At 37.2% G+C, this 22,086-nt stretch overlaps 1 protein-coding gene across 6 annotated transcripts in view; it reads right to left on the bottom strand.

Moving 5' to 3' along the window:
- Positions 1-22,086, bottom strand: part of HOOK3 (hook microtubule tethering protein 3) — a 117,580-nt gene that overhangs the window by 79,035 nt on the left and 16,459 nt on the right. For all 6 annotated transcript variants that reach the window (XM_058720487.1, XM_058720490.1, XM_058720489.1 and 3 more), the window contains 3 exons: positions 9,606-9,678; positions 5,559-5,609; positions 3,951-4,083 (listed from right to left, as the gene is read on the bottom strand). In XM_058720487.1, coding sequence (XP_058576470.1) covers positions 3,951-4,083; positions 5,559-5,609; positions 9,606-9,678 — 257 coding nt within the window. The remainder of the gene's footprint in view (positions 1-3,950; positions 4,084-5,558; positions 5,610-9,605; positions 9,679-22,086) is intronic.

Consider the following 22,086-nt stretch of genomic DNA (forward strand, 5'->3'; position numbering starts at 1 on the left):
AATTCTTATAAGTAGTCTCCCATGTTTTGACTCTTCCCAGGAATTCTTCATAAGTGGTTAAATATCTGCACCACAGGTAAAGTAAAGGCTGAAAGTTACAGTAGTTCTTTCTTTAAGAAACCACACCCACCACCCCATTAATTTACAAAGTTTGAGGCTACAAGCTAAAGGTCACAGGAATACAGTATCTCAGGAATGCAAGACAATGAATTGGCAAAGCCTAAAGCCAGGATGGAAAGAACTCCTTATTGCTATTCCTAAAATTTAGAAATCTTTCACATTATACTTTGTTACAAGTTAAAAAAAAATAACTCTGAAGTCTGTGCCTTATGCTTGTGTGACAAAGCACTGCACTGTGTACAATTTCTACCTTAATATTTTCTGCTATAGAATAGAAAAATCTTAATAAACCAGAGAGTTGCTTAGGACAATGAATTAAGATGAAATTAAGATAGAAACTGATACCATAAAAAAATAAATATTGCATAACCCTGGACTTTAAAATACACACATCTCTAATAAGCTGAAGTACCAACTTCATCAATCTTACCCTCGCCACTGCCAAAAAAAGAGAAGGATCTCTCAGCTGTCAGTAATGAAAAAGCTGAAAAAAATTATTTGTCTCCTAAAAACAAAGCCCTAGAAGTACTTTTCCTTATTTGCAAATCCAACAATGAATGGAAAAAGTGGCATTAAGCATAAAATAAAATCAACAGGCCAGGTGGGTTCTAACAAACATGGTAAATACATTTTAATAAGAAACATTTAAAAGAATAATTAGGAAATTTTAGTCTCAACCTGCCTCTCTCCACATACATCCAAAAAATCCTCTCCATACGTACACCAAAAACTTGTCTCTGCACTTCAAGTATTACATGATGGGAGTCTTACTGTGAAATTGTTAAAGTGAACTTACGAGACTCATGTATTTGGAATGCCAAGGTGTATAAAGCTGTGTGTGTCAGACAACTTATTAAAAACAAACAAACAAACAAACAAAACCAAAGTATTTTGACAACACTACTAAATTGTGACATTCTGACATCCTGGTTATTGATGCCAAAGATTTTAAAAAACATGTTTTTAAGCAAGTGTTGTTCTTAGGATACTTGTACCCAATCAAATGTGTGGTGACACAAACATACACAACACACTTAAATCACAGGTATTTTCTTAGGATAATAGTAGGAATGTATCAGAACCACTATTTGGGGAAAAAAAAATTCTTTAGTCTGAGCTCCGTTTCCTGTTCTGTTTTGTTAATGAGGAGCATCCTCTAAGTGTTGGAATGCAAGGGAGTGCTTGTAGATGTTCTGTTCAGAGCTACTACACACAGAATCCCAGGGCTATGGAGAAAATGGCATAGCTAGGATGACTAACAGCCCTCAAAATAAAAGACTGTGAACATGGAAAAGAAAAAGCAGTGGCACTGATAATGGGGAAGGAAACTTAATGACAGCCTATTGGAAGTGAAGAAACTAACAGTGGGAACAGGGAGGTAAGGAAGTTAGTAAGGTGTGAGAGGGGAAGCGTTAGTTAAGAAGCGGTGTTGCCACGTCAAGGCCCTTCCCCGCGAACACCGTAAAATGCTACATGATAAAATGATGATGACAACTACGTTAATGTACAAATTTTGAAAAGAAAAAAAATTTACAAATCTTGTGTCCAAAATATAAATATATATGATTATTGGGTGCAGATCTATGAGGCAATGAATGAGGTGTGCTATGTCACAGAGTTCATCCTGAAAACAGCTTTTTTAATGCCAAAATTTATAGCAGGTGAGTATGAGGAGCATGATTTAAACATGGAGAGACATGGGTTATTGTCCTTGCCTAGCCTTTCACAAACCAGAAACCTTGGGCAAATCATGTAATACTTAGTTTTCCTCATGTGTATAAAGTATTTTTTTTGTTCTATGAGTACTTAATAAAGTACCAGGCAGAAGACAGACACTTAGAAATTATTAGTAGTATGTTTTATGTTACTAATATTTGCCTTTTCAATTTTACCACCATTTATTTGCCCTGTTTAGGAAGACAGATGGCCAACATAAATGTATGTTAAGTCAATGTTCTGAGCAATTGCTCCTTACTTTTAGTAACTGAAAAACTCATCTAAACATAAAAGCTTTTTTATCCGTATAGCACTTTACGGATTACAAAGTAAATACGCATATACAATTTCATTTACTCCTCACGACTATCAGGTTTTGTATCCTCATTCTGTACATGTGGAAATGGGCCGAGTACCTAGTCCAAAGTCAGTCAGGTAGTAAATGGCAGAGCCGCTTTAGTAAGCCTCACATTACACTGAAAATCTGAACTCAGGAATTCATTTACTTTGATTCTTGGTTCTCAACTATGTTTCTGAAAACAGGGAATGCCCTCTGGATAAATAAGATGTTAAAATCCTGTTCAAAGGTTTCATCATTTATACACAATTTCAAGGGAAAAAAATGAATCTAGGTGTTACACAGGACTCTTGGTCTGTGTGAGAATCTGGATAAATATTATGATTGCTTTCCATAGGACTACGAATATAGGTAACATTCTTGTCTTTTCCTGTGATAAATATAATTGGTCAACTCTTAACAGGTATGCTGCTTCCAAGAGTAGGTGAATCTCCTAACAGAATAAGCACATAAGAGGTCATTATCTGAATTCAGTCAACTACATTAAATAATTTTCATACACCTTTTAAAATCAAAGCATCTACTTAGAAATTTAATGTGTCTGGAATCTTATTTATAGCAATCTTCTAACTTTTGGCAAAAAACTTTTAGACATCTTAGTAATATATAAAAATCACAAATGTAGAAAGTTCTCCATTTTAATTGTTAAACTGAATAAAGAAAACTAAAACTTACTGTAAGAGCATGCATACTAAAATCTAACAGGAATGAGGACAAAGAGAAATAAATATATTGTTAGAAAAAAATTCCCGGATCACACACCAATAAAACTAGTCACAGTTTCAAGAAAACAATATTGACAGCTATTAAACTTATCACATTAGAACACTGAAAAGGTATAGACAATTTAAATAAAAATCTGTTTTGCATTACCAGGAGTGAGGAAGAAGGAATAAGAAAAAAAAATCTTTGGGTTTAAAACATAAAAACCTCCGTCTTCTACGAAGTTCATACAGTAACAGTAAAACGCTGTGCCCTCATTGTTTGGAGTAGTCCCTATGTACCTTTCTTCTATTTCATCACCCCTCATCCCTTCCTTACTACTCTCTAATTATAGTGGTGGGTTTTTTCAGTCTCTCAAAGATAACCTAAGTCATTATGACATTCAGTTTCTACTACTCAGATTACTCTTCATCCATCTCCACATCTTTGCTTAAATAACTTCCCTGGCCCATTACACTTTACCTTCACAGCACTCATTCCCATTCAGACCACACAGTTATTATGTGTGACATTGCTTCCTGCCCTCCCTCCACTCACCAACCTGTTCCACAAGGGAAGGTACCGTGTCTGCTCTATCTGGCAATGTGCTCCTAGCCCCAGCATAATGCAGGAGTTTGGTAAATATTTGTGAAATAAATCCTTCATACTTGCAATCTAAAGTATCCAATTTTAAGTTCCCAGAGCTAAACTGATCCAGTATAACATTACCATTATTACTGAGATTAATTTAGCTGGACATTCTCCAATTAACAGTAAATTTCATCACATTCACTGTAGCTAAAACTAATCTAACTCAAAGAATTATATAGTCCTGCAGATAGGGAGAGAATCCTCATAATCAAATTTATTCTAAGCTGCAATACTCTTTTAAGCTTGCAAACAAAGTACTAGCAAAATCATAGAAAATGGCATTGTTTGAGGGTGGCCTTGTGAAGATGCTATTGTTTGTACTAGTGATTTATATATAATCTATACAATATGTATTCCTTTGCTTAATTATTTTAAATGCATACCCTAACATCAAATAAATTACCTTGCTTCTGTTCGCAGTTCACAGCACAGCCTAAGATGAGTTGAAGCATCCTTCCGAGCTCTGCGGCATCAGAATGTTCCCCAATGAGGTTCACATCAGGAAGGGTAAAGTCATTAATTTGCTGTCCTAAAATCTGAATAGAGACAAAAGGATTAGAACTGCATTTACATTTATATGTCCAAATAAAAATATTTGATACAAATTAGCTCATCAGCACCAGAAACTCATTGCTAAGGGCAGAGCTATTACATCAATTTCACTTTCAATTTCTATTTTTACCTCCTATAAGCTAAATTATAATGATCTTGATTTAGAAATTTAGTCCCAATCTGGTATATGGTATGAACACTGAGAAAAGAAACTGAATACTTTGATTCCTTCACCAGCTCCCAAAAGAAAAATTCTCTGAAGTTCAAAGCAGAGCCAGAGAGGTTCTGAACAAGGGAGCACCAGAAGGAGCAGAGATTAAATATAGATTCATGCCTATATTCAATATCATTTAACCCCAAAATGCTGATAGCCAAATACCTGTATCAGGAAGGAAACAGAGGATTCCTTTATGGGGAAATTGGTCCCAAATGAAATGAAATATATGCAGACAAACGGGTAGGTTCCTATCTAATAACCCTACAGTGAATAAAGAAAATCCTAGAAGCACACAAGCAGGATGAATAAGGCACTAGTGTTACAGGTGAGCAGGGCAAGAAGCACAGTACCTGGTGGCTCACGGTAAGAGCTATGAATTTGATTCTCAATAGGAAACCACGAATAACTTTTGAGAAGAATGACATAATCAAATTTTCATTTTTAAAAATCATTTTGGTTTTAGAGTGAAGAATAAGAACAGACTGTAGACGGGCAAGAGTGAAATCAGGGTTACCAGTCAGACTACTCTAGAAATATAAGCAAGAGCTAATGATGGCATGGTATAAAGTAGTGGCAGTAAAGAAGGAAAAAGCTTTATTTTGGAGATTTAGGTCTTATGACAATATTTAAAAAAAGGAAGGACTATAGGATGACTTATAGGTTTTGGACCACTTACTGAGTTGTGAAGATAAATGATACAAGTATAGATGTAGGTATAAATGAAAGTAAGTTCATGGGGTAAAAACAGTTAAGTAACATGGGCGTCTATGCTTTGTTGTGTTCATTTGATTATCTGTGATCATGAAATTTAAAGTAAAACTAGTTCCACTGCCTGATTTTTAATACCTTGACTGTTCTGATGCAGACTCAGAGGATAAACTGAGTTAATCTAGGGATGGAGGTTTGCCACGGAATAAAACTAATGTAAGCAAGGGAGTTGGCTATAATGCCTGCATTCTAAACTACCTTCATAAGAGGAGAAGAGGAGAGAGTTCATATATGGCAGAAAGTAAAGTATAACATTAATAATCATCTACACACTATCCACGTTACAGTGAAAAAGAGCCTCTATTTAGTAACCACCTAACAGATAGTTGTTTGAACCAACATCTAAAACAATGGAAGATAAGCTGCTTTTTAATTTTGAGGTAAATTTTCCTTTACTCGAAACCACTGCAAAATATTGTAAAATTAAATTTCCTATAGTAATACTTCTAAGCAGAGTGAGAAAAAAGTTCCTACCTCATGATTGTAATCCAGGATTCCTTTTAAAATTTTCTTTAAATTGCTTATCTGTTCAGAGAGAGATAAAACAACTGGGTAAAAGTCAAGCATAGATCAAAATATAATTTAACATAAAAAATTTCTGAACCAACTAATCATTCTAGTTAATCATAAATATAAAAAATAAAACTCAACAGCATATGTGAATTCCATAATCACCAAAAAAGGACTATCAGTGGCTTAATTTATGTGATCTCAAGAGATTATAATAAAAAAATTAAGTTTCCAATCATGTTAAATTTTCAATGTTATGATCACACTGACAGAAACTGGAAGGTAATTGAACAAGACTTAACAGTAAGATTAAAAGTAACAGATTTTCCGCAAGTAAAGAAAAAAATGTACCATCCTTACTGAAAACATCCTCTAGTACTGTCTTCCCTAGAAAAATGGAGTTGCATCTCACATAGAGGTTAAATTCTAAAATTAGAGCATTAAGCGAAAATTACGGTCAAAATTAGGTTTGGAAATGTCTCCAAATTTTCTTCACTGTCAGAAAAGACTGCTGATTGTTTTGTTTCTTTTTAAGGACTGCTGATCAGTTGAGCACCAAATACTGAGGAGCCATATGGTTAAAAATATACTATGTTGAAATGCTAGTACAACACCCGGCACTGCAAGATACTTGTGGTACAAGAAGCATCCTCTAGAAGCAAGAGAGGGTGAGGGACCAACATGTTTCCTATCACTCAGCCACTCTAAAGTAAGGGTTCACTGGCTTATATGTTATCTGAGTGAAATGACAGGCACGATAACCTGCACTATTTTAAGCTGTTATTTTTTCCTTTTTTTTTTTTTTTGACCCATCTCATTCAGTTGATACTGTGTTAAGTTAAATGTGTATACGACAGGATTCTGTTGACCCTAACTGTCCCTACCCAACAGTAGTAGCTGAAGATGTCCTAGGACAGAAGTACACAGTAGGACAGAAGTCACAGTAGAACCTGTGACTATCAAGTAACAGACACTCAATCATGGCAGTGCAATCCATTGCAATCAGATGTATTTATTTCTAAGGGAGAATATAAACTGAAAACTTATTTAAAAAAAAGCTCATAAAGAAAACGAATATGTTCATATTTCTAGAAAGATTTGGGGACATGGCAAATATACAATATACTTTATTTCCTTTATTTTAGAATGTTTGGGTTTTTTTTTTCATATTTTAACATTTAAAATTAACATGTCTTAAAAATCAATGTGTTCATTTAAAATGATAGTTGAGGGACGCCTGGGTGACTCAATTGGTTAAGTGTCCAACTCTTGATTTCGGCTCAGGTCTCTCAGGTCATGATTTCACTGGTTCATGAGACCGAGTCCCATGTCGGGCTCTGCACTGAGTGTGGGGCCTGCTGGAATTCTCTCTCTCTCTGCTGCTCCCCTACTTGTTCTCTCTCTCTTTCAAAATAAATAAGCATTTAAAAAATAATAAAATGGTAGTTGATTTCCTATTAATCCCAGTTCTGAATATTAAGAATATGATAAAGTTTTTCCCCTTCTCTATATTACTGTCTCTGCCACACTAATGATACTAAAGATGAAGACAGGATGTATGTTTATGTGTGTGTTCTGTGCATGCAAGTTGGGTAAAGAACTCCCTCTTTGGTCAAGATAGCAAGCAAACACAAAATGATTCGTAGCATTTTTTTTTTTTTTAATATATGAAATTTATTGTCAAATTGGTTTCCATACAACACCCAGTGCTCATCCCAAAAGGTGCCCTCCTCAATACCCATCACCCACCCTCCCCTCCCTCCCACCCCCCATCAACCCTCAGTTTGTTCTCAGTTTTTAACAGTCTCTTATGCTTTGGCTGTCTCCCACTCTAACCTCTTTTTTTTTTTTTTTTTCCCTTCCCCTCCTCCGTGGGTTTCTGTTAAGTTTCTCAGGATCCACATAAGAGTGAAACCATATGGTATCTGTCTTTCTCTGTATGGCTTATTTCACTTAGCATCACACTCTCCAGTTCCATCCACGTTGCTACAAAGGGCCATATTTCGTTCTTTCTCATTGCCATGTAGTACTCCATTGTGTATATAAACCACAGTTTCTTTATCCATTCATCAGTTGATGGACATTTAGGCTCTTTCCATAATTTGGCTATTGTTGAGAGTGCTGCTATAAACATTGGGGTACAAGTGCCCCTATGCATCAGTACTCCTGTATCCCTTGGGTAAATTCCTAGCAGTGCTATTGCTGGGTCATAGGGTAGGTCTATTTTTAATTTTCTGAGGAACCTCCACACTGCTTTCCAGAGTGGCTGCACCAGTTTGCATTCCCACCAACAGTGCAAGAGGGTTCCCGTTTCTCCACATCCTCTCCAGCATCTATAGTCTCCTGATTTGTTCATTTTGGCCACTCTGACTGGCGTGAGGTGATATCTGAGTGTGGTTTTGATTTGTATTTCCCTGATGAGGAGCGATGTTGAGCATCTTTTCATGTGCCTGTTGGCCATCCGCATGTCTTCTTTAGATAAGTGTCTATTCATGTTTTCTCGTAGCATTATTTTAAACATCCACAATTGTTTTATACATGTTACACCATATAAAAGTAATCATTTAATTGCCTCTTATTCAAAGATTATTTAGAAATTAAAACAGTGGCTTAAACAGTGTTCATTCACTCTAGCTTAGTTTAAAAAAGGGAATTAAATGTTGGCAGACTCAATATTTAAGCAATCAGTGAATATTGTTCATCAAATATGTGTTTTATGAAAGAAATAAAAAGGGGACGCCTGGGTGGCGCAGTCGGTTAAGCGTCCAACTTCAGCTCAGGTCATGATCTTTCGGTTCTTGAGTTCAAGCCCCACATCAGGCTCTGTGCTGACAGCTCAGAAGCCTGCTTCGGATTCTGTGTCTCCTTCTCTCTCTGCCCCTCCCCCATTCACGCCCTGTCTCACTCTGTCTCTCAAAAATGAATGTTTAAAAAAAAAAAAGAACTAAAATGACAAACTAAGTTTAACATATCTTAAGTCCAGGGGCTTCACATTCTTACTCATTTGCATTTCTGAGTCTCTACCTATCTATATCAAAGAGAAATGGGCAGCATCGTGGAGACTTGCAGAGATAAAACAACTCTGTGTCTTCATTGTGATTATGGGAAACCACGTATCGATAGAGCTACACAGAACTGTACACAAAAACACGAAAAAACATAGATAAATCTGGTGAAAGCTGAATGAACTGGATTGCATCAATGTCAGTTCCTTAGTTTTGATATTGTATTATAGTTATGCAAGATGTAACCACTGGGGAAACTGGGTGAAAGGTACACAGAACTTCTCCACATTTTGTTTTGCATCCCCTGTGACTCTAGAATTATTTCAAAATATAAAGTTAAAAAAATAATTTAGTGGGTTGCAACTAATGTTTTTTAAAATCAAAACATCAGTGCACAGATTAAGGGAACTATATCTGCACATACATTTAGTTGACAGTAGGCTGCAATGTAAACTGTATTTCTTACCGTGGGTTCTGGTCAAAGAAGCTTGAGAAATAATGGAACTTAAGGCTACTAGGATAAAAATGAAAATATTTCATTCTGTGAGTGCTCTGGACTCAGTCAACTATAATCAGTATTTTCTCATTATTAGTAACAACACCACCGGCAACTAACATTACATGTGCACTATCCTAAGTACGTTATATATACCAACTCATTTATTTCTGTGAGGTAGATCCTTTTACTATCCTCATTTTACAAATAGGGAATCTGAGGTACAGAACAGTTAGGAGGACTTCCCCAGACAGTAAATGTAAAGTTATGATATGAATACAGGCACTATGGCTCTAGAGTCCATGCCATTAGTCATGGTGCTTTACTAACTCACACTATGTATCTTTGTGAGCAACCTCAGGTTACCTCCAATCTTTAATTCTGGATTATTTCACTACAGGCTGTCTAGGTTTCTAAAGCTCACTGGACACATCAGATAAAATTCCAACAAATATTACACACATACTACTAAAAGACCATTTAACAGATGGAAAAATAAAAAGAAAATACCTTTAGCCTCCAATTATCTCCTACTTCGGTTTTGATTCTGTTCAGCCAATTTTCATCAAAATATGCAGGATCTCTGCAAATCAGAAAAAGCTAGCATATTAAGATCATGCAGCTATCAAGCTTAAAAAAAAAATGAAATCTATCCTTTAACTGCAACATAAAAATGTATTTACCACATACCAAGCAATTAAAGAACTCAGTCTGGAGATTGGATGCAATTTTCGCAGATTTCTCTAAAATCAACCTATTACCAGAGCATCATAAAATATGCATGTATATATACATATATGTATACACACATATATATATACATACACACACACACACACATATTTATATATACATCATATATAACGTATATTACGTATATATACATACATTTCCCCCAAAAAAACAAACTAGAAAAATGGGCGCCTGGGTGGTTCAGGCAGTTAAGAATCCAACTTCAGCTCAGGTCATGATCTCACATTCATGGGTTTGAGCCCCATGTCGGGCTGTGCTGACAGCAGGGAGCCTGCTTCAAATTCTGTCTCCTTCTCTCTCTGCCCCTTCCCCACTCACGCTCACACTCACTCTCTCTCCGTTGGTAAACATTAAATTGGGATGCCTGGATGGCTCATTCAGTGAAGCATCTGACTTCGGCTCAGGTCATGATCTCATGGTCCATGAGTTTGAGCCCCGCATCGGGGTCTGTGCTGACAGCTCGGAGCCTGGAGCCTGCTTCAGATTCTGTGTCTCCCTCTCTCTCTGCCTCTCCTCCACTCACTCTCTGTCTCTCAAAAAATGCATAAACATTAAAAAAAATTAAAGGTAAACATTAAAAAAATAAAAATAAAAGTTGTAACATACAGTTGATATATTTATTTTTTTAACTAAAAAATAAAATTACTTATTTTGAGAGAGGCAGAGACAGAGAATCCTAAGCCACCTCCACACTCAAAGCGTGGAACTTGATCCCAACAAACAGTGAGATTATGACCTGAGCCGAAATCAAGAGTCAGACACTCAACCGAGTCACCCAGGTGCCCCTACGGTTGATACATTAAAAAAAAAAAATTTTTTTTAATGTTTATTTATTTTTGACAGAGAGAGACAGAGACAGAGAGAGAGAGCGAGCATGAGTGGGGGAGGGGCAGAGAGGGAGGGAGACACAGAATCTGAACCACGCTCCAGGCTCTGAGCTGTCAGCACAGAGCCTGACGCGGGGCTCAAACCCACGAACTGTGAGATCATGACCTGAGCCAAAGTTGGGCGCTCAACCAACTGAGCCACCCAGGTGCCCCTACGGTTGATACATTAAAAAAAAAAAAATTATAGAGGAATATGCTACTTTGGAATTAACATAATGTTTAGATACAATAATATCTAAAAAGTCAAAATCAATGACACAATTTTAAACAGACAAAAGAAATATATCAAGAAAAAAGTTAACATTAGCCTTTCAGTTAATATTTCAATGACCTCCATCACTTAATATTTTGAAGGTCACCAATAAATAATAAATGCTATTAAAATTTCAATTCCTTCAAACAGTATAGATTGAGAACCACTTTCTCAATGTAATACTAAGCATTAGACATGTTGGACATATGTGGACATGTGTCACGTGGACATATTTAAAACACCTGTGAATATACCTATACTTATTTTTCTTAGGAAAATCTCTCAAACTATGATAAATAGTAGAAAAAAAAATTTTTTTTACCCTGGTATGATCCTCATTTTAAGGTTTTTGAAACTAATGCTCTATGACATTATTTGTTCAAGACCAGAGACTGAATACCTATGTTTATCCTGCTTTAGCAAATGCTAAGTCCAAAGATCTTTCCATAACACCACAGCTGTCTCCATTTACCCAAAAAACATAATGGCAATGAAAGAAATATGTTAGAGAAAAAAAAAAAATCTACATTTCAACTTATATTGTCACTCAAACTGGAAGTACAATCTGTGCTAAATTTTGTTGATATATTTACATGAAGTCACATGCTATTTATAATTTTTAATGTTACTATTAAGAAAGAAAAATATATTTATTTAGGTATAAAATTTATGAAAAAAGTTACAACTAAGTTACCTCTGTATAAATCTATTATTTTTTTATTTTCAAATTTTTATTTATTTTTTATAATTAATGATTGTTTTAAAGCTTGTATCAAAGTGAACATTAACTTTGTACCTACTTTTAAAAACAGCTTGAGTTAGAATTCATATACCATACAACTCATCCATTTAAAGTATACAATGCAATGGGTTTTAGTACATTCACAGAATTGTACAACCTAACCACAATCTTATGTCAGGACATTTCCATCTTCTCAAAAAGAAATCCTTAGCTACCTGTAACTCCCCATTTCCCTCTCTCTCTCTCTCTCCAGTCCCTGGGAATTACTCCTCACCCTTGTGTCTTTTTGGGTTTGCCTATTCTGGACATCTCATATAAATGAAATCATACACTGTGTGGTCTTTTGTGTCTGGCTTCTTTCATTTAGTATGGTTTTAGGATTCATTCATATCGCAGTATGTATCACCACTTCATTCCTTTTTATGGCTCAACAATATCCCATTTATGGATAAAATACATTTTGGTAATCTATGCATCAATCATTGTACATTTGGGTTGTCTCTACTTTTTTTTTTTTTAATTTTTTTTTTTCAACGTTTTTTATTTATTTTTGGGACAGAGAGAGACATAGCATGAACGGGGGAGGGGCAGAGAGAGAGGGAGACACAGAACCGGAAACAGGCTCCAGGCTCCGAGCCATCAGCCCAGAGCCTGACGCGGGGCTCGAACTCACGGACCGCGAGATCGTGACCTGGCTGAAGTCGGACGCTTAACCGACTGCGCCACCCAGGCGCCCCAAGGGTTGTCTCTACTTTTTAGCTATTATGAATAATGATGCTCTGAATGTACTAGTTCTGTGTGGACATGTTTCATGTGGGTATATGCCTAGGAGTAGAATTGCAGCGTCCCGTAATAATTCGATGTTTAACATTTGAAGCAAGGTCAAACTGTTGCTTCAAACATTTGAAGCAAGGTCAAGCTGCAGCACTTTACATTCTCACCAGCAATGCATGTTGGTTCCAATTTCTCCACAGCCTTGCCAACACTTGTTATTTTCTGTCCTTTTAATTACAGCATCCTAGTGGATGTGAAGTGGTAGGTCACTGTGGTTTTGATTTGCATTTCCTTAATGACTAATCATGTTGAGCACTGACCGTTTGTATATTCTCTCTGGGGAAAAATCTATTCAGTCTTTGCCTATTGGGTTGTCTTTGGGGCACCTGGGTGGCTCAGTCGGTTGAGCATCCAATTTTTGCTCACATCAAGGCTCACTACCGTCAGCCTGTCAACGCAGAGCCCGCTTCAGATGCTCTGACCCCCTCTCTCAGCCCATCCCTCTCTCTCTCTCAATAAATAAATTTTTAAAAATGTATAAGATAAATAAAATAAAATAAAATTTGGGTTCACTTTTTATTATTGAGTTCTAAGAGCTGCTTTTGGGGTTTTGTTTTTGTTTTTAAGTATTCAAGATAAAAGCCCCTTTTCGGTCATAAAATGTGTAAATAATTTCTCACATTCCGTGAGTTGTCCTTTCACTTTCTAAGAGTCTTTTAGCTCTTATACTTAAGTCTATGACCCATTGTGTATGGTGTAAGGGAGTAGTCTAAATGCATTCTTCAGCATGTGGATAGTCATATACCCCTTTTATTTTTAAGCTTCATCTTCTTTAGAATTCAACAAAAGAATAATAAAAATGAAGAGAAACTAATTTGAGTAAGCTTATACCAAAAAAAGGAAACTTACTGGAAGACCACTGAGGTATGTTACGGTACTGAAAAATAACTGGGCCTCACACAGTACTGGAATAAGGATCTGGAAAGCTGTTAGGAATCCAGACAGTACTCTCCTTTCATCTTTGTTTCTGTCCATCTATACCGTTTCTCTCTGCAGACCAACTTTTTTCTGTTTCTCCACATACAATGCTGAAGATAACTGCAGACATGTTCCAAGTCTTCACCACTTCAGTTCAAGCAAATAGTTTAAAGACCAGCCATCATTCAGTCCCAATTCTAAATTCCCAGATCGTTTCAAATAATTCAGCTAGAGTCTCTTTTTCATCCCTAATCCGATTTATATGTAACCAAAAGGATTGAGGGCTGCAAGTAGGACACACACAACTTTAAGAGGAAGAATGACCACATCTGGCAGGATAAGAGTGAGTTTTCAGAGAAAGTGATTGTGAAAAACGGGCAGACCACCCCCAAAAATGTCCTTGTCCCTTAAAACCTCTTGTAAAAATAGATAAGGCAGGGCGCCTGGGTGGCTTAGTCAGTTAACCGTCCAACTTCAGCTGAGGTCATGATCTCGCAGTTCATGAATTAAAGCCCTGCATGCTCACTGCTATCATTGCGGAGCCCACTTTGGATACTCTGTACCCTCTCTTTCTGCTCCTCCCTTGCTCACGCCCATGTGCACTCTCCCCCCTCAAAAAATTAACATTAAAAAAAAAACAGATAATGCAAAGAAAAGCAACAATTGAGTTCTAAAATACCAAAGTATTATAAAAATACAGAAATTAGAAAATATTCAATATTTTTTGATACTTGAATAATCTAAAGAGCATAATCATTGCCAATCAAATGTTAGTCTTCCCAACCAAAAAAAGACTCATAAGGAAGACAATCTGAGTTTGGTGCTATTTGGCTGATAATTAGTCAAAGCCAAAGATGCTGAATTTACTGAGTGGCAATTTAGGGTCACACTGCTTAAAAATACACTTCACCAGCAAGCTCATAAACTTGCAGAAAAGAATGCTTTAAAATGTGTAAGGAGGGGTGCTTGGCTGTTTCAGTTAGTAGAGCACATGACTCTTGACATTGGGATCATGAGTTTGAGCCTTGTGTTGGGGGGTATAGTTTACATAAACAATTAACTTTAAAAATGTGTAAGAAAATTATATACTCTAAGAACTCCTGGGATACTTAATTTGCAATTTAGAACAATACTTATTGTAACTAAAAGAATATCTGAATAAAATATTGCAAATCAAACGCTATGATACAGTTTGCTTATTCCTTAAAAGATTATGTCTAAGCTACGAAGGGAAAACACAAAAACCACTGCTAAGGACTAGTAAACATACCAGTCATTGAATCAGGTACTTTACATTCGCAATGACATTGCAAGGAAGGTATTATTATCCCTCTTACCATTGAAGAATATCATACTCAGAAATTAAATAATTTCCACAAGTTCTATCAGATAATTAAGCAGCAAAGTTGACAGAATAATTTTTGTTAAAAATTATATCAGCAGAGGGGCACCTGGGTGGCTCAGTCAATTGAGCGTCTGTCTCTTGACTTCAGCTCAGGTTGTGATATCATGGTTCATGAGTGCGAGCCCTACATTGGGCTCTGCGCTGCTGACAGTGCAGAGCCTGCTTGGAATTCTCTCTCTGCCCCTCCTCTGCTCTCTCTCTTTCTCTAAATCAATCAATCAATCAATCTTAAGTCAGCAGAGCTCAACACAAAACTGGTTCCAGCAAACAACAATAAAGGTCCTGTGTCTAATTATCTCCTTCATGCATGCTCAATAAACTAGATCCCAAAGAGAAAGACCAATATTGTTCATGGCACTCTATGTTGTTCATTAAGGGTAGGTATTTGTTCCCACTCCTTCCCCATACCTCATTTCTAACACATAGCAAGTTCTCAATAAATATTGTGGACTAAAATATGGGGTGCTTACGTGGCTCAGTTGGTTGAATGTCCAACTTTGGCTCAGGTCACGATCTCGCAGTTTGTGGGTTTGAACCACACATCAGGCTCTGTGCTGACAGCTCAGAGCCTGGAGCCTACTTTGGATTCTGTGTCTCCCTCTCTCTCTCTGTTCTTCCCCTGCTCGTACTCTTTGTCTCTCTCTCGAAAACAAATAAACATAAAAAAACTTTTTTTTAAATATCTGTGGACTAAAATACATTGGGGGGGGGGGGCGCCTGGGTGGCTCACTTGGTTAAGAGTCTGACTCTTGATTTCAGTTCAGGTCATGGTCTCATGGTTATGGGATTAAGCCCCGTGTTGGGTTTTGCACTGACAGCATGGAGCCTGCTTGGGATTCTCTCTCTCCCTCACTCTCTCTGTCCCTCACCTGCTCATACATGAATGCCCTCTATCTCTCTCTCAAAATAAATGAATAGACAATTAAAAAAAAAAAATAAAATAAATGTGGAAAGTGAACTTTTAAGCTATCCATAAGCCTCCAATCTACTACTTGCACAGAACATAGCAAGAACCGTAGTCCAGTCTTCTTATATCCAATGTGACTTTTCCGAGTAATAAATATTGACTCAATATGCAGGCATCTAGCCATAACTGTTTCTGTAAGTAGCTTACAATTTCAGCAATGCTTTCTAAATACCCCTTAATTAATGCTCTCAGGTTATGATCAAACAATATAAATGTACTTTTCTCCAAGTTCTTAATAGATCATAGTTCTGCACAGACATGTAAACAACAACGGATAATCTTACTGGAGCATTCTTCATGAGTAAGAAGCTATCTTTAGCTTCTTACTATGTCCTGTCTCTTGCTAAGAAAAACAAAAAAACAAGAACCTATGAAACGTACAAAACCATTTCCTTAGATTTTTCCAGTAGCACATCTATTTGACTTTAACTTATGTACCAGTCATAGCTTCTTAAGCTAAAAAATAAAAAAAGAGACAGAGAAATAAAAAAAGAAAAAAGCTCATTGACTTTAATACTTAATAAAATTCCAGAAATATATTATCTGCCTGCAGTTAATTGCCTTAACAAAAATAAACATATTAAATTTCATTTGTACTGCTAAATTACTTAAGCACCATAATATTCTTACTGAACTCAGCCAAATCGAGACAGGTCCAAAACCAACACTATGATTCTCTCTTACTATGGCATTTTTATTAGCAAACCTTAGTACTTTTTTAGATATATTGATTCTTAGGTCTATTTTCCTATGTTTTAATTACCCAAAACAATCACTTTGGTCCCCTGACGCTAAATGTCTATTCAAGAGTTAGCTATAGTAATTAAATTTCACATCTATAGTAACAATAAAATTATAGGGAATTATGCTTAGCCCCTACTGTATCAAAATAAGCAATAAAGGCACATAAGGGATAGGCTCTGAGCCAAGGACCAACAACTCAGGGCTCTTTGAAAAGTATCCATTTAAGAGGCTTGTGACCATTGTGCACAGCTTGACCTTCATTTTATCTCTTTTGGTCTCCTATTTTATTTTCCCCTCTTTCTAAAACTCTGAAAACTAGAACTAAAGGCACTCAGAGGCACAACTTACTACTTCTGATTTTACTCTTTCAATCAATATGTGGTTGTGGTATAATAAAAAATATATTTGGTCTTCATCCCTGGTTCTTGGCACTGAGTTCCTAAAACCCTTAAAATGTCCTCAGAAGGAGTGTGTCCTTTGTAATTTATAATGAGCACTTTCTGACCATAACTGAGTTTATGCTAATGAGGTAATTCATCATGGACCCCTAGACAGCTTCAGGATGGAGGCTCGTTCCAAAGGAACAAAACACATAGAGGGTTGGAACTTTCAGCCCCACTTTGACCTCCAGGAAGGGACTGGAGATTGAGTTCATAATTTCAATCATACCTATGGAGTGAAACCCCAAATAAAACCCCTAAAGAACTGGGTTCAGGGAGTTTCTAAGTTGGTGAACACATCAGTGTGCTGGGAGGGTAGTATGCCTGGAAAGGGCATGCAAGCTCTGCGCTGCCCCAGCTCCATACCTTGCCCTATACATCTCTTTCGTTTGGCTATTCTTGGATTTTATCCTTCATGATAAGATTGTAATCATAAATATAAAGCTTTCCTGAGTTTTGTGTCATTCTTGAAAATTACTGAAAGGGGTGGCAGTGGAGGGGAGTTCACAGGAACTCCTGAATTTGTAGTTGGCCAGGAAAAAGTGTGGATGCACTGAAGACCCCATGTCCCCCTGGCATCTGAAGTGGGGGCAGTTTTATGGGACTGAGGCCTTAACTTGTGGGGTCTGTGCTAACTCAGAAGTTAGCATCAGAACTGAAATGCAGGACATCCAGCTGTTATCAGGGAAACTGTTGATGGAAAATGACAGAGTGGTGGTAAACTCTTCTTGGATACAAAAGATAAAAGCTGCTTTAATTTCAAAGCCAAAATTTGTAAGTCCATATTCATTCATTCAATAAATATTTCCAAAATACTTACTATGGAGCAGGATAAGAGGATTAGACTGTAAGGGCGCTGATGATATTAAACAGGTAGTCAAGGCAGGATATATTGAAAAACCAGCCTGTTTCCGATTCTGTGTCTCCCTCTCTCTGTCCCTCCCCCGTTCATGCTCTGTCTCTCTCTGTCCCAAAAATAAATAAACGTTGAAAAAAAAAAAAATTTTAAATAAAAAAAAAAAAAAAAAAAGGGGCGCCTGGGTGGCGCAGTCGGTTAAGCGTCCGGCTTCAGCCAGGTCACGATCTCACGGTCCGTGAGTTCGAGCCCCGCGTCAGGCTCTGGGCTGATGGCTCAGAGCCTGGAGCCTGTTTCCGATTCTGTGTCTCCCTCTCTCTGTCCCTCCCCCGTTCATGCTCTGTCTCTCTCTGTCCCAAAAATAAATAAACGTTGAAAAAAAAAAAAAAATTTTGAAAAACCAGCAAATATTGGTGAAGGCTGGAAGGTGGTAAGAAGAGTGTTGTGTGGATATCTGATTTATGAGAGATCATGTAAAAGTCCTAAGGCAGGAGTTGCCTGATGTGCATAAGGATGAGCAAGGGAACTGATGTGAGAAAGAACACGAGTAAACAAGGCATCAGAATGGTAACAAGTCGTCCAGATCACTTAGGATATACTATTATGAGTACATTGGCTTTTACCCTGAGTGAAACGGGGTGCCAATGAGAATTCTAAGCTAACTAAAAAAATCACTCTGGTAGCTGGGTTCACATTAGACTGTGGGCAGCCAAGTGTAGAACACCCCAGTCAGGAATTATTAACACGATAAAGGGAAGAGATAATGGTGGTCAATGTGGTAGCAATAAAGGTAATAATTTTTAATATAAAACTTCTCCAAACATTCAGAGAAGGAAAATATCATGGTGAACAACCATATGTCAATCATAGAGATTTAACATTCTCCCATATTTGCTCCATATTTGATTTGACATTTTACTCCTAAAAACTCCACTATACATCTCTAATCAGTAAGGCACTTTCTTATAGTTCTGATAATACACCTAATATACAACACTCTCCAAATACCACCCAATATTCAACCTATTTTCAAATTTCCTACATTATCCTTAAAACGTCTGCTATAGTTGATTTGTTCAAATGAGATTCAAGAAAAATCATGCACTGCATTTGTTTGTGTTTTTAAAATTGTGGAAAGAACACTTAACATGAGATCTACCCTCACAACAAAATTTTAAGTGCACAATACTGTTAAGTATAGGCACGATGTTGTACAGCAGAACCCTAGAACTTACTCATCTTGTATAACTGAAACTTTATACTTACTGAACAGCAAGTACCTTTACTTGCCACTTGCCCCAACTGCTAGCTCCTGGCAACTGTCATTCTAATGTCTGTTTCCATGCATTTGATGATTTTAGATACCTCATATAAGTGAAGTCTTGCACTATTTGTCCTGTGATTGGCTTATTTCACTAAGCATAAATGTCTTCCAGGTTCATCCACGTTGTTGCATATGGCAGTATTTCCAAGAACCATGCAATGCATTTGGTTAGTGTCTCTGTCTCACCTCTTCAGGCTCTTTAATTTAAAACAGTCTACCTCCTTCCTTTTTTCTCATGACACTGATTTACTGAGGAGACTAGGTCAATTGCCCTGGGAAATATCTTACTTTCTGGATTTGCCTAATTGTTTCCTCATGATTTAACTTGTTTCTCTAGCCTCTAGCTAAAGGCTAGATTTAGATATATTTTATAGATATATTTTAAAAGTACAGTTATCAGGATTCTTGATAGGTTGGATGTGGGATGGGGAGAAAAAGAAAGTTTTACGGTTTGAGCAACTGGAAGGCAAGAAACGCCAACTGAAATGAAATTTTTGGCTGAGTGACTTTTGGGTAGCAAATAGGGAATTTAGTTTTATATATAACTTTGAGATATCTTTTAGACTCAAATGGAGACATTGAGTAGAAAATGAGCTAAGTCTAGAAGTTAAAGGAAAGATTGATGCTGGATACACAAACTTGAGAGTCATTAAGACATGGATGACATTTAAATCCATGAGACTAAAAGAAACCATCAAGGAAGTGAACACAGAAAGTAGAGGAGCAAGGCCTGAGTTCTTATTGCACTCCATTGTGAGGAAGTAGGATAGAAGAGGAAAAATGAGTAGAGGAAATGCAGATCATCTGGTGAGACAGGAGAAAAACCCTGAAGGTTGGGGCGCATGGGTGGCTCAGCCAGTTGAGTGACTCTCTTTCTCTCTCAAAAATGAATAAACATTAAAACGAACAAACAAAACTCCAGAGGGTAACAAGGAGGTAAGTACTTTGAATGCTGCTGCCAGGTCCAGATACGGATTGAAAATGGGCCATGAGAATCAGCAATGTGTAGATAATTGGTGGTCCTAAAAAGTGCCATTTTATTAAAAAGAATTTTTTAACGTTTATTTATTTTTGAGAGACAGAAACAGAGCATGAGCCAGGGCGGGGCAGAGAGAAAGGGAGACACAGAATCTGAAGTAGGTTCTAGGCTCTAAGCTGTCAGCACAGAACCCGATGCAGGGCTCGAACATGAACTGCGAGATCATGACCTGAGCTGAAGTTGGACACTTAACTGACTGAGCCACGCAGGCGCCCCTAAAAAGTGAAATTTTAATAAAATGATTGGGGAAAAAAAAAATCCCTGCCTGAAAAGTGCATTTAAGAGAGCAGAAATAAAGGAATCTGAGATGGTTGGATACATACTATGCTTTAAAGAAGTTTTTGCTACAAAAGGAGAAATTGATTGACAGAGGTGAGATCATGAGAAGTATTTTTAAAGAGAAAAGAAGTAACAGTGTGCTTACATGCTAATAGATACGACCCAGCAGAGAAGGGAAAAGTGATGATGTAGGAAAGAGAGGCAAACTGCTTAAGTGATGATCTTGAGTAGGCGAGAGGCAATAGGGTGCAAAATACAAAGTGCAGGTACTGACTTTAAGATAGAACCCTTCCCTATCAACCCCACAGCTCATGTGTAGACAACAGTTTGCAAGGCAAAGTCAAACTGATGCTGGTAGATGGGTTCACGTCGTCATGGGATTCCACGGAAATTCTTTCATATTTGTTTCAACTTCCTGAGAAGTAGGATGTATCCTACCTTGTTAAGGGGATCAGATGAGAGAGAAGGGGATACTGGAGGTTTGAAGAGAGAAAAGTGTGAGACAGTCATCTGGAAGGCTGGGGGAATGGGAAGACTAGGGAAACACAGTACAACTGTGGGATTCCATAAGGTAACACTTGCAATTTTGTGGTGAGAAATTTAAAATGAGATCCATCAGCATGTTTGCTTTTTTTTTTTCAGCTGGGTTCAGCTGCATAGGTAAGAAGTAAAACTGGTGGGACGGTAGATTTAACCAGAGTTGTGGTTTTACCAAACAAATTATGAGGGGGGCAGCAAAGCTAAAAGTATACACAAGGGAGTGATTATGATTGACCATGCAATTTCAGCTAAATAAGAGGAATGAAAAAGAGATGAAGGTGGACAATGTTGAGATCCCACTGGCAGAAGAAAATCGAAGAATTATTGGACACTTGATACCAGAGGAAGTGAGGTGGCAAGACAGGAAACAATAATCAGACAGTGGTAATGAGAAAACTGAGATTATGGAGGGATTACACATTATCACTAATTATAAGGTACAGGGTATGACCATGGGGATGAGTGGCTGAAATCTAGCAGAAGACAAGATCAATGGAGAAGAGTTCAAGAAACTGGTAGGCAAGGATATCCAAATCACCAAGAATTTAGATAAGAGTAGTATTGAAAAGAGCCAATAGTGTGCCAGGATCCAAAACTGTTGAGAAACAAGAAGAAATGATAGCAACAATGAAGGGTAGTGGATGATATCATAAGATTCAAAACTAGGGTTTTGGGGAAGATGAAGAATGGTCTGGAACAGCACTGAGGAGCACCGCCTCTGGGCTAAGTGTACTTCTAAAGCCTGTGGGAGTAAAAATAGCCATCACTTGAGAAGCCTGCACAAGTAGCATTAGGGGAGAACCAGATTTCTTTCAGAGCCAAAGCTGATGAGGAAAAGTGCTGATTGTCCTTTGGCACACATACTGCAGGTTAACCAAGAATCACAGGCTTAACAGCACAGTCAATTTAAATCCTGTGCTCTCTGAAGTGGGTTGAAAATAGAAAATTCATTTAACAGTCACAGTTCCCTCAAGACTTAAGGGAAAAAATAGGTTTTCGTTTTGAACACC

This window comes from Neofelis nebulosa, chromosome 3 (assembly GCF_028018385.1).
Source record: "Neofelis nebulosa isolate mNeoNeb1 chromosome 3, mNeoNeb1.pri, whole genome shotgun sequence".
Lineage (NCBI taxonomy): Eukaryota > Metazoa > Chordata > Mammalia > Carnivora > Felidae > Neofelis > Neofelis nebulosa.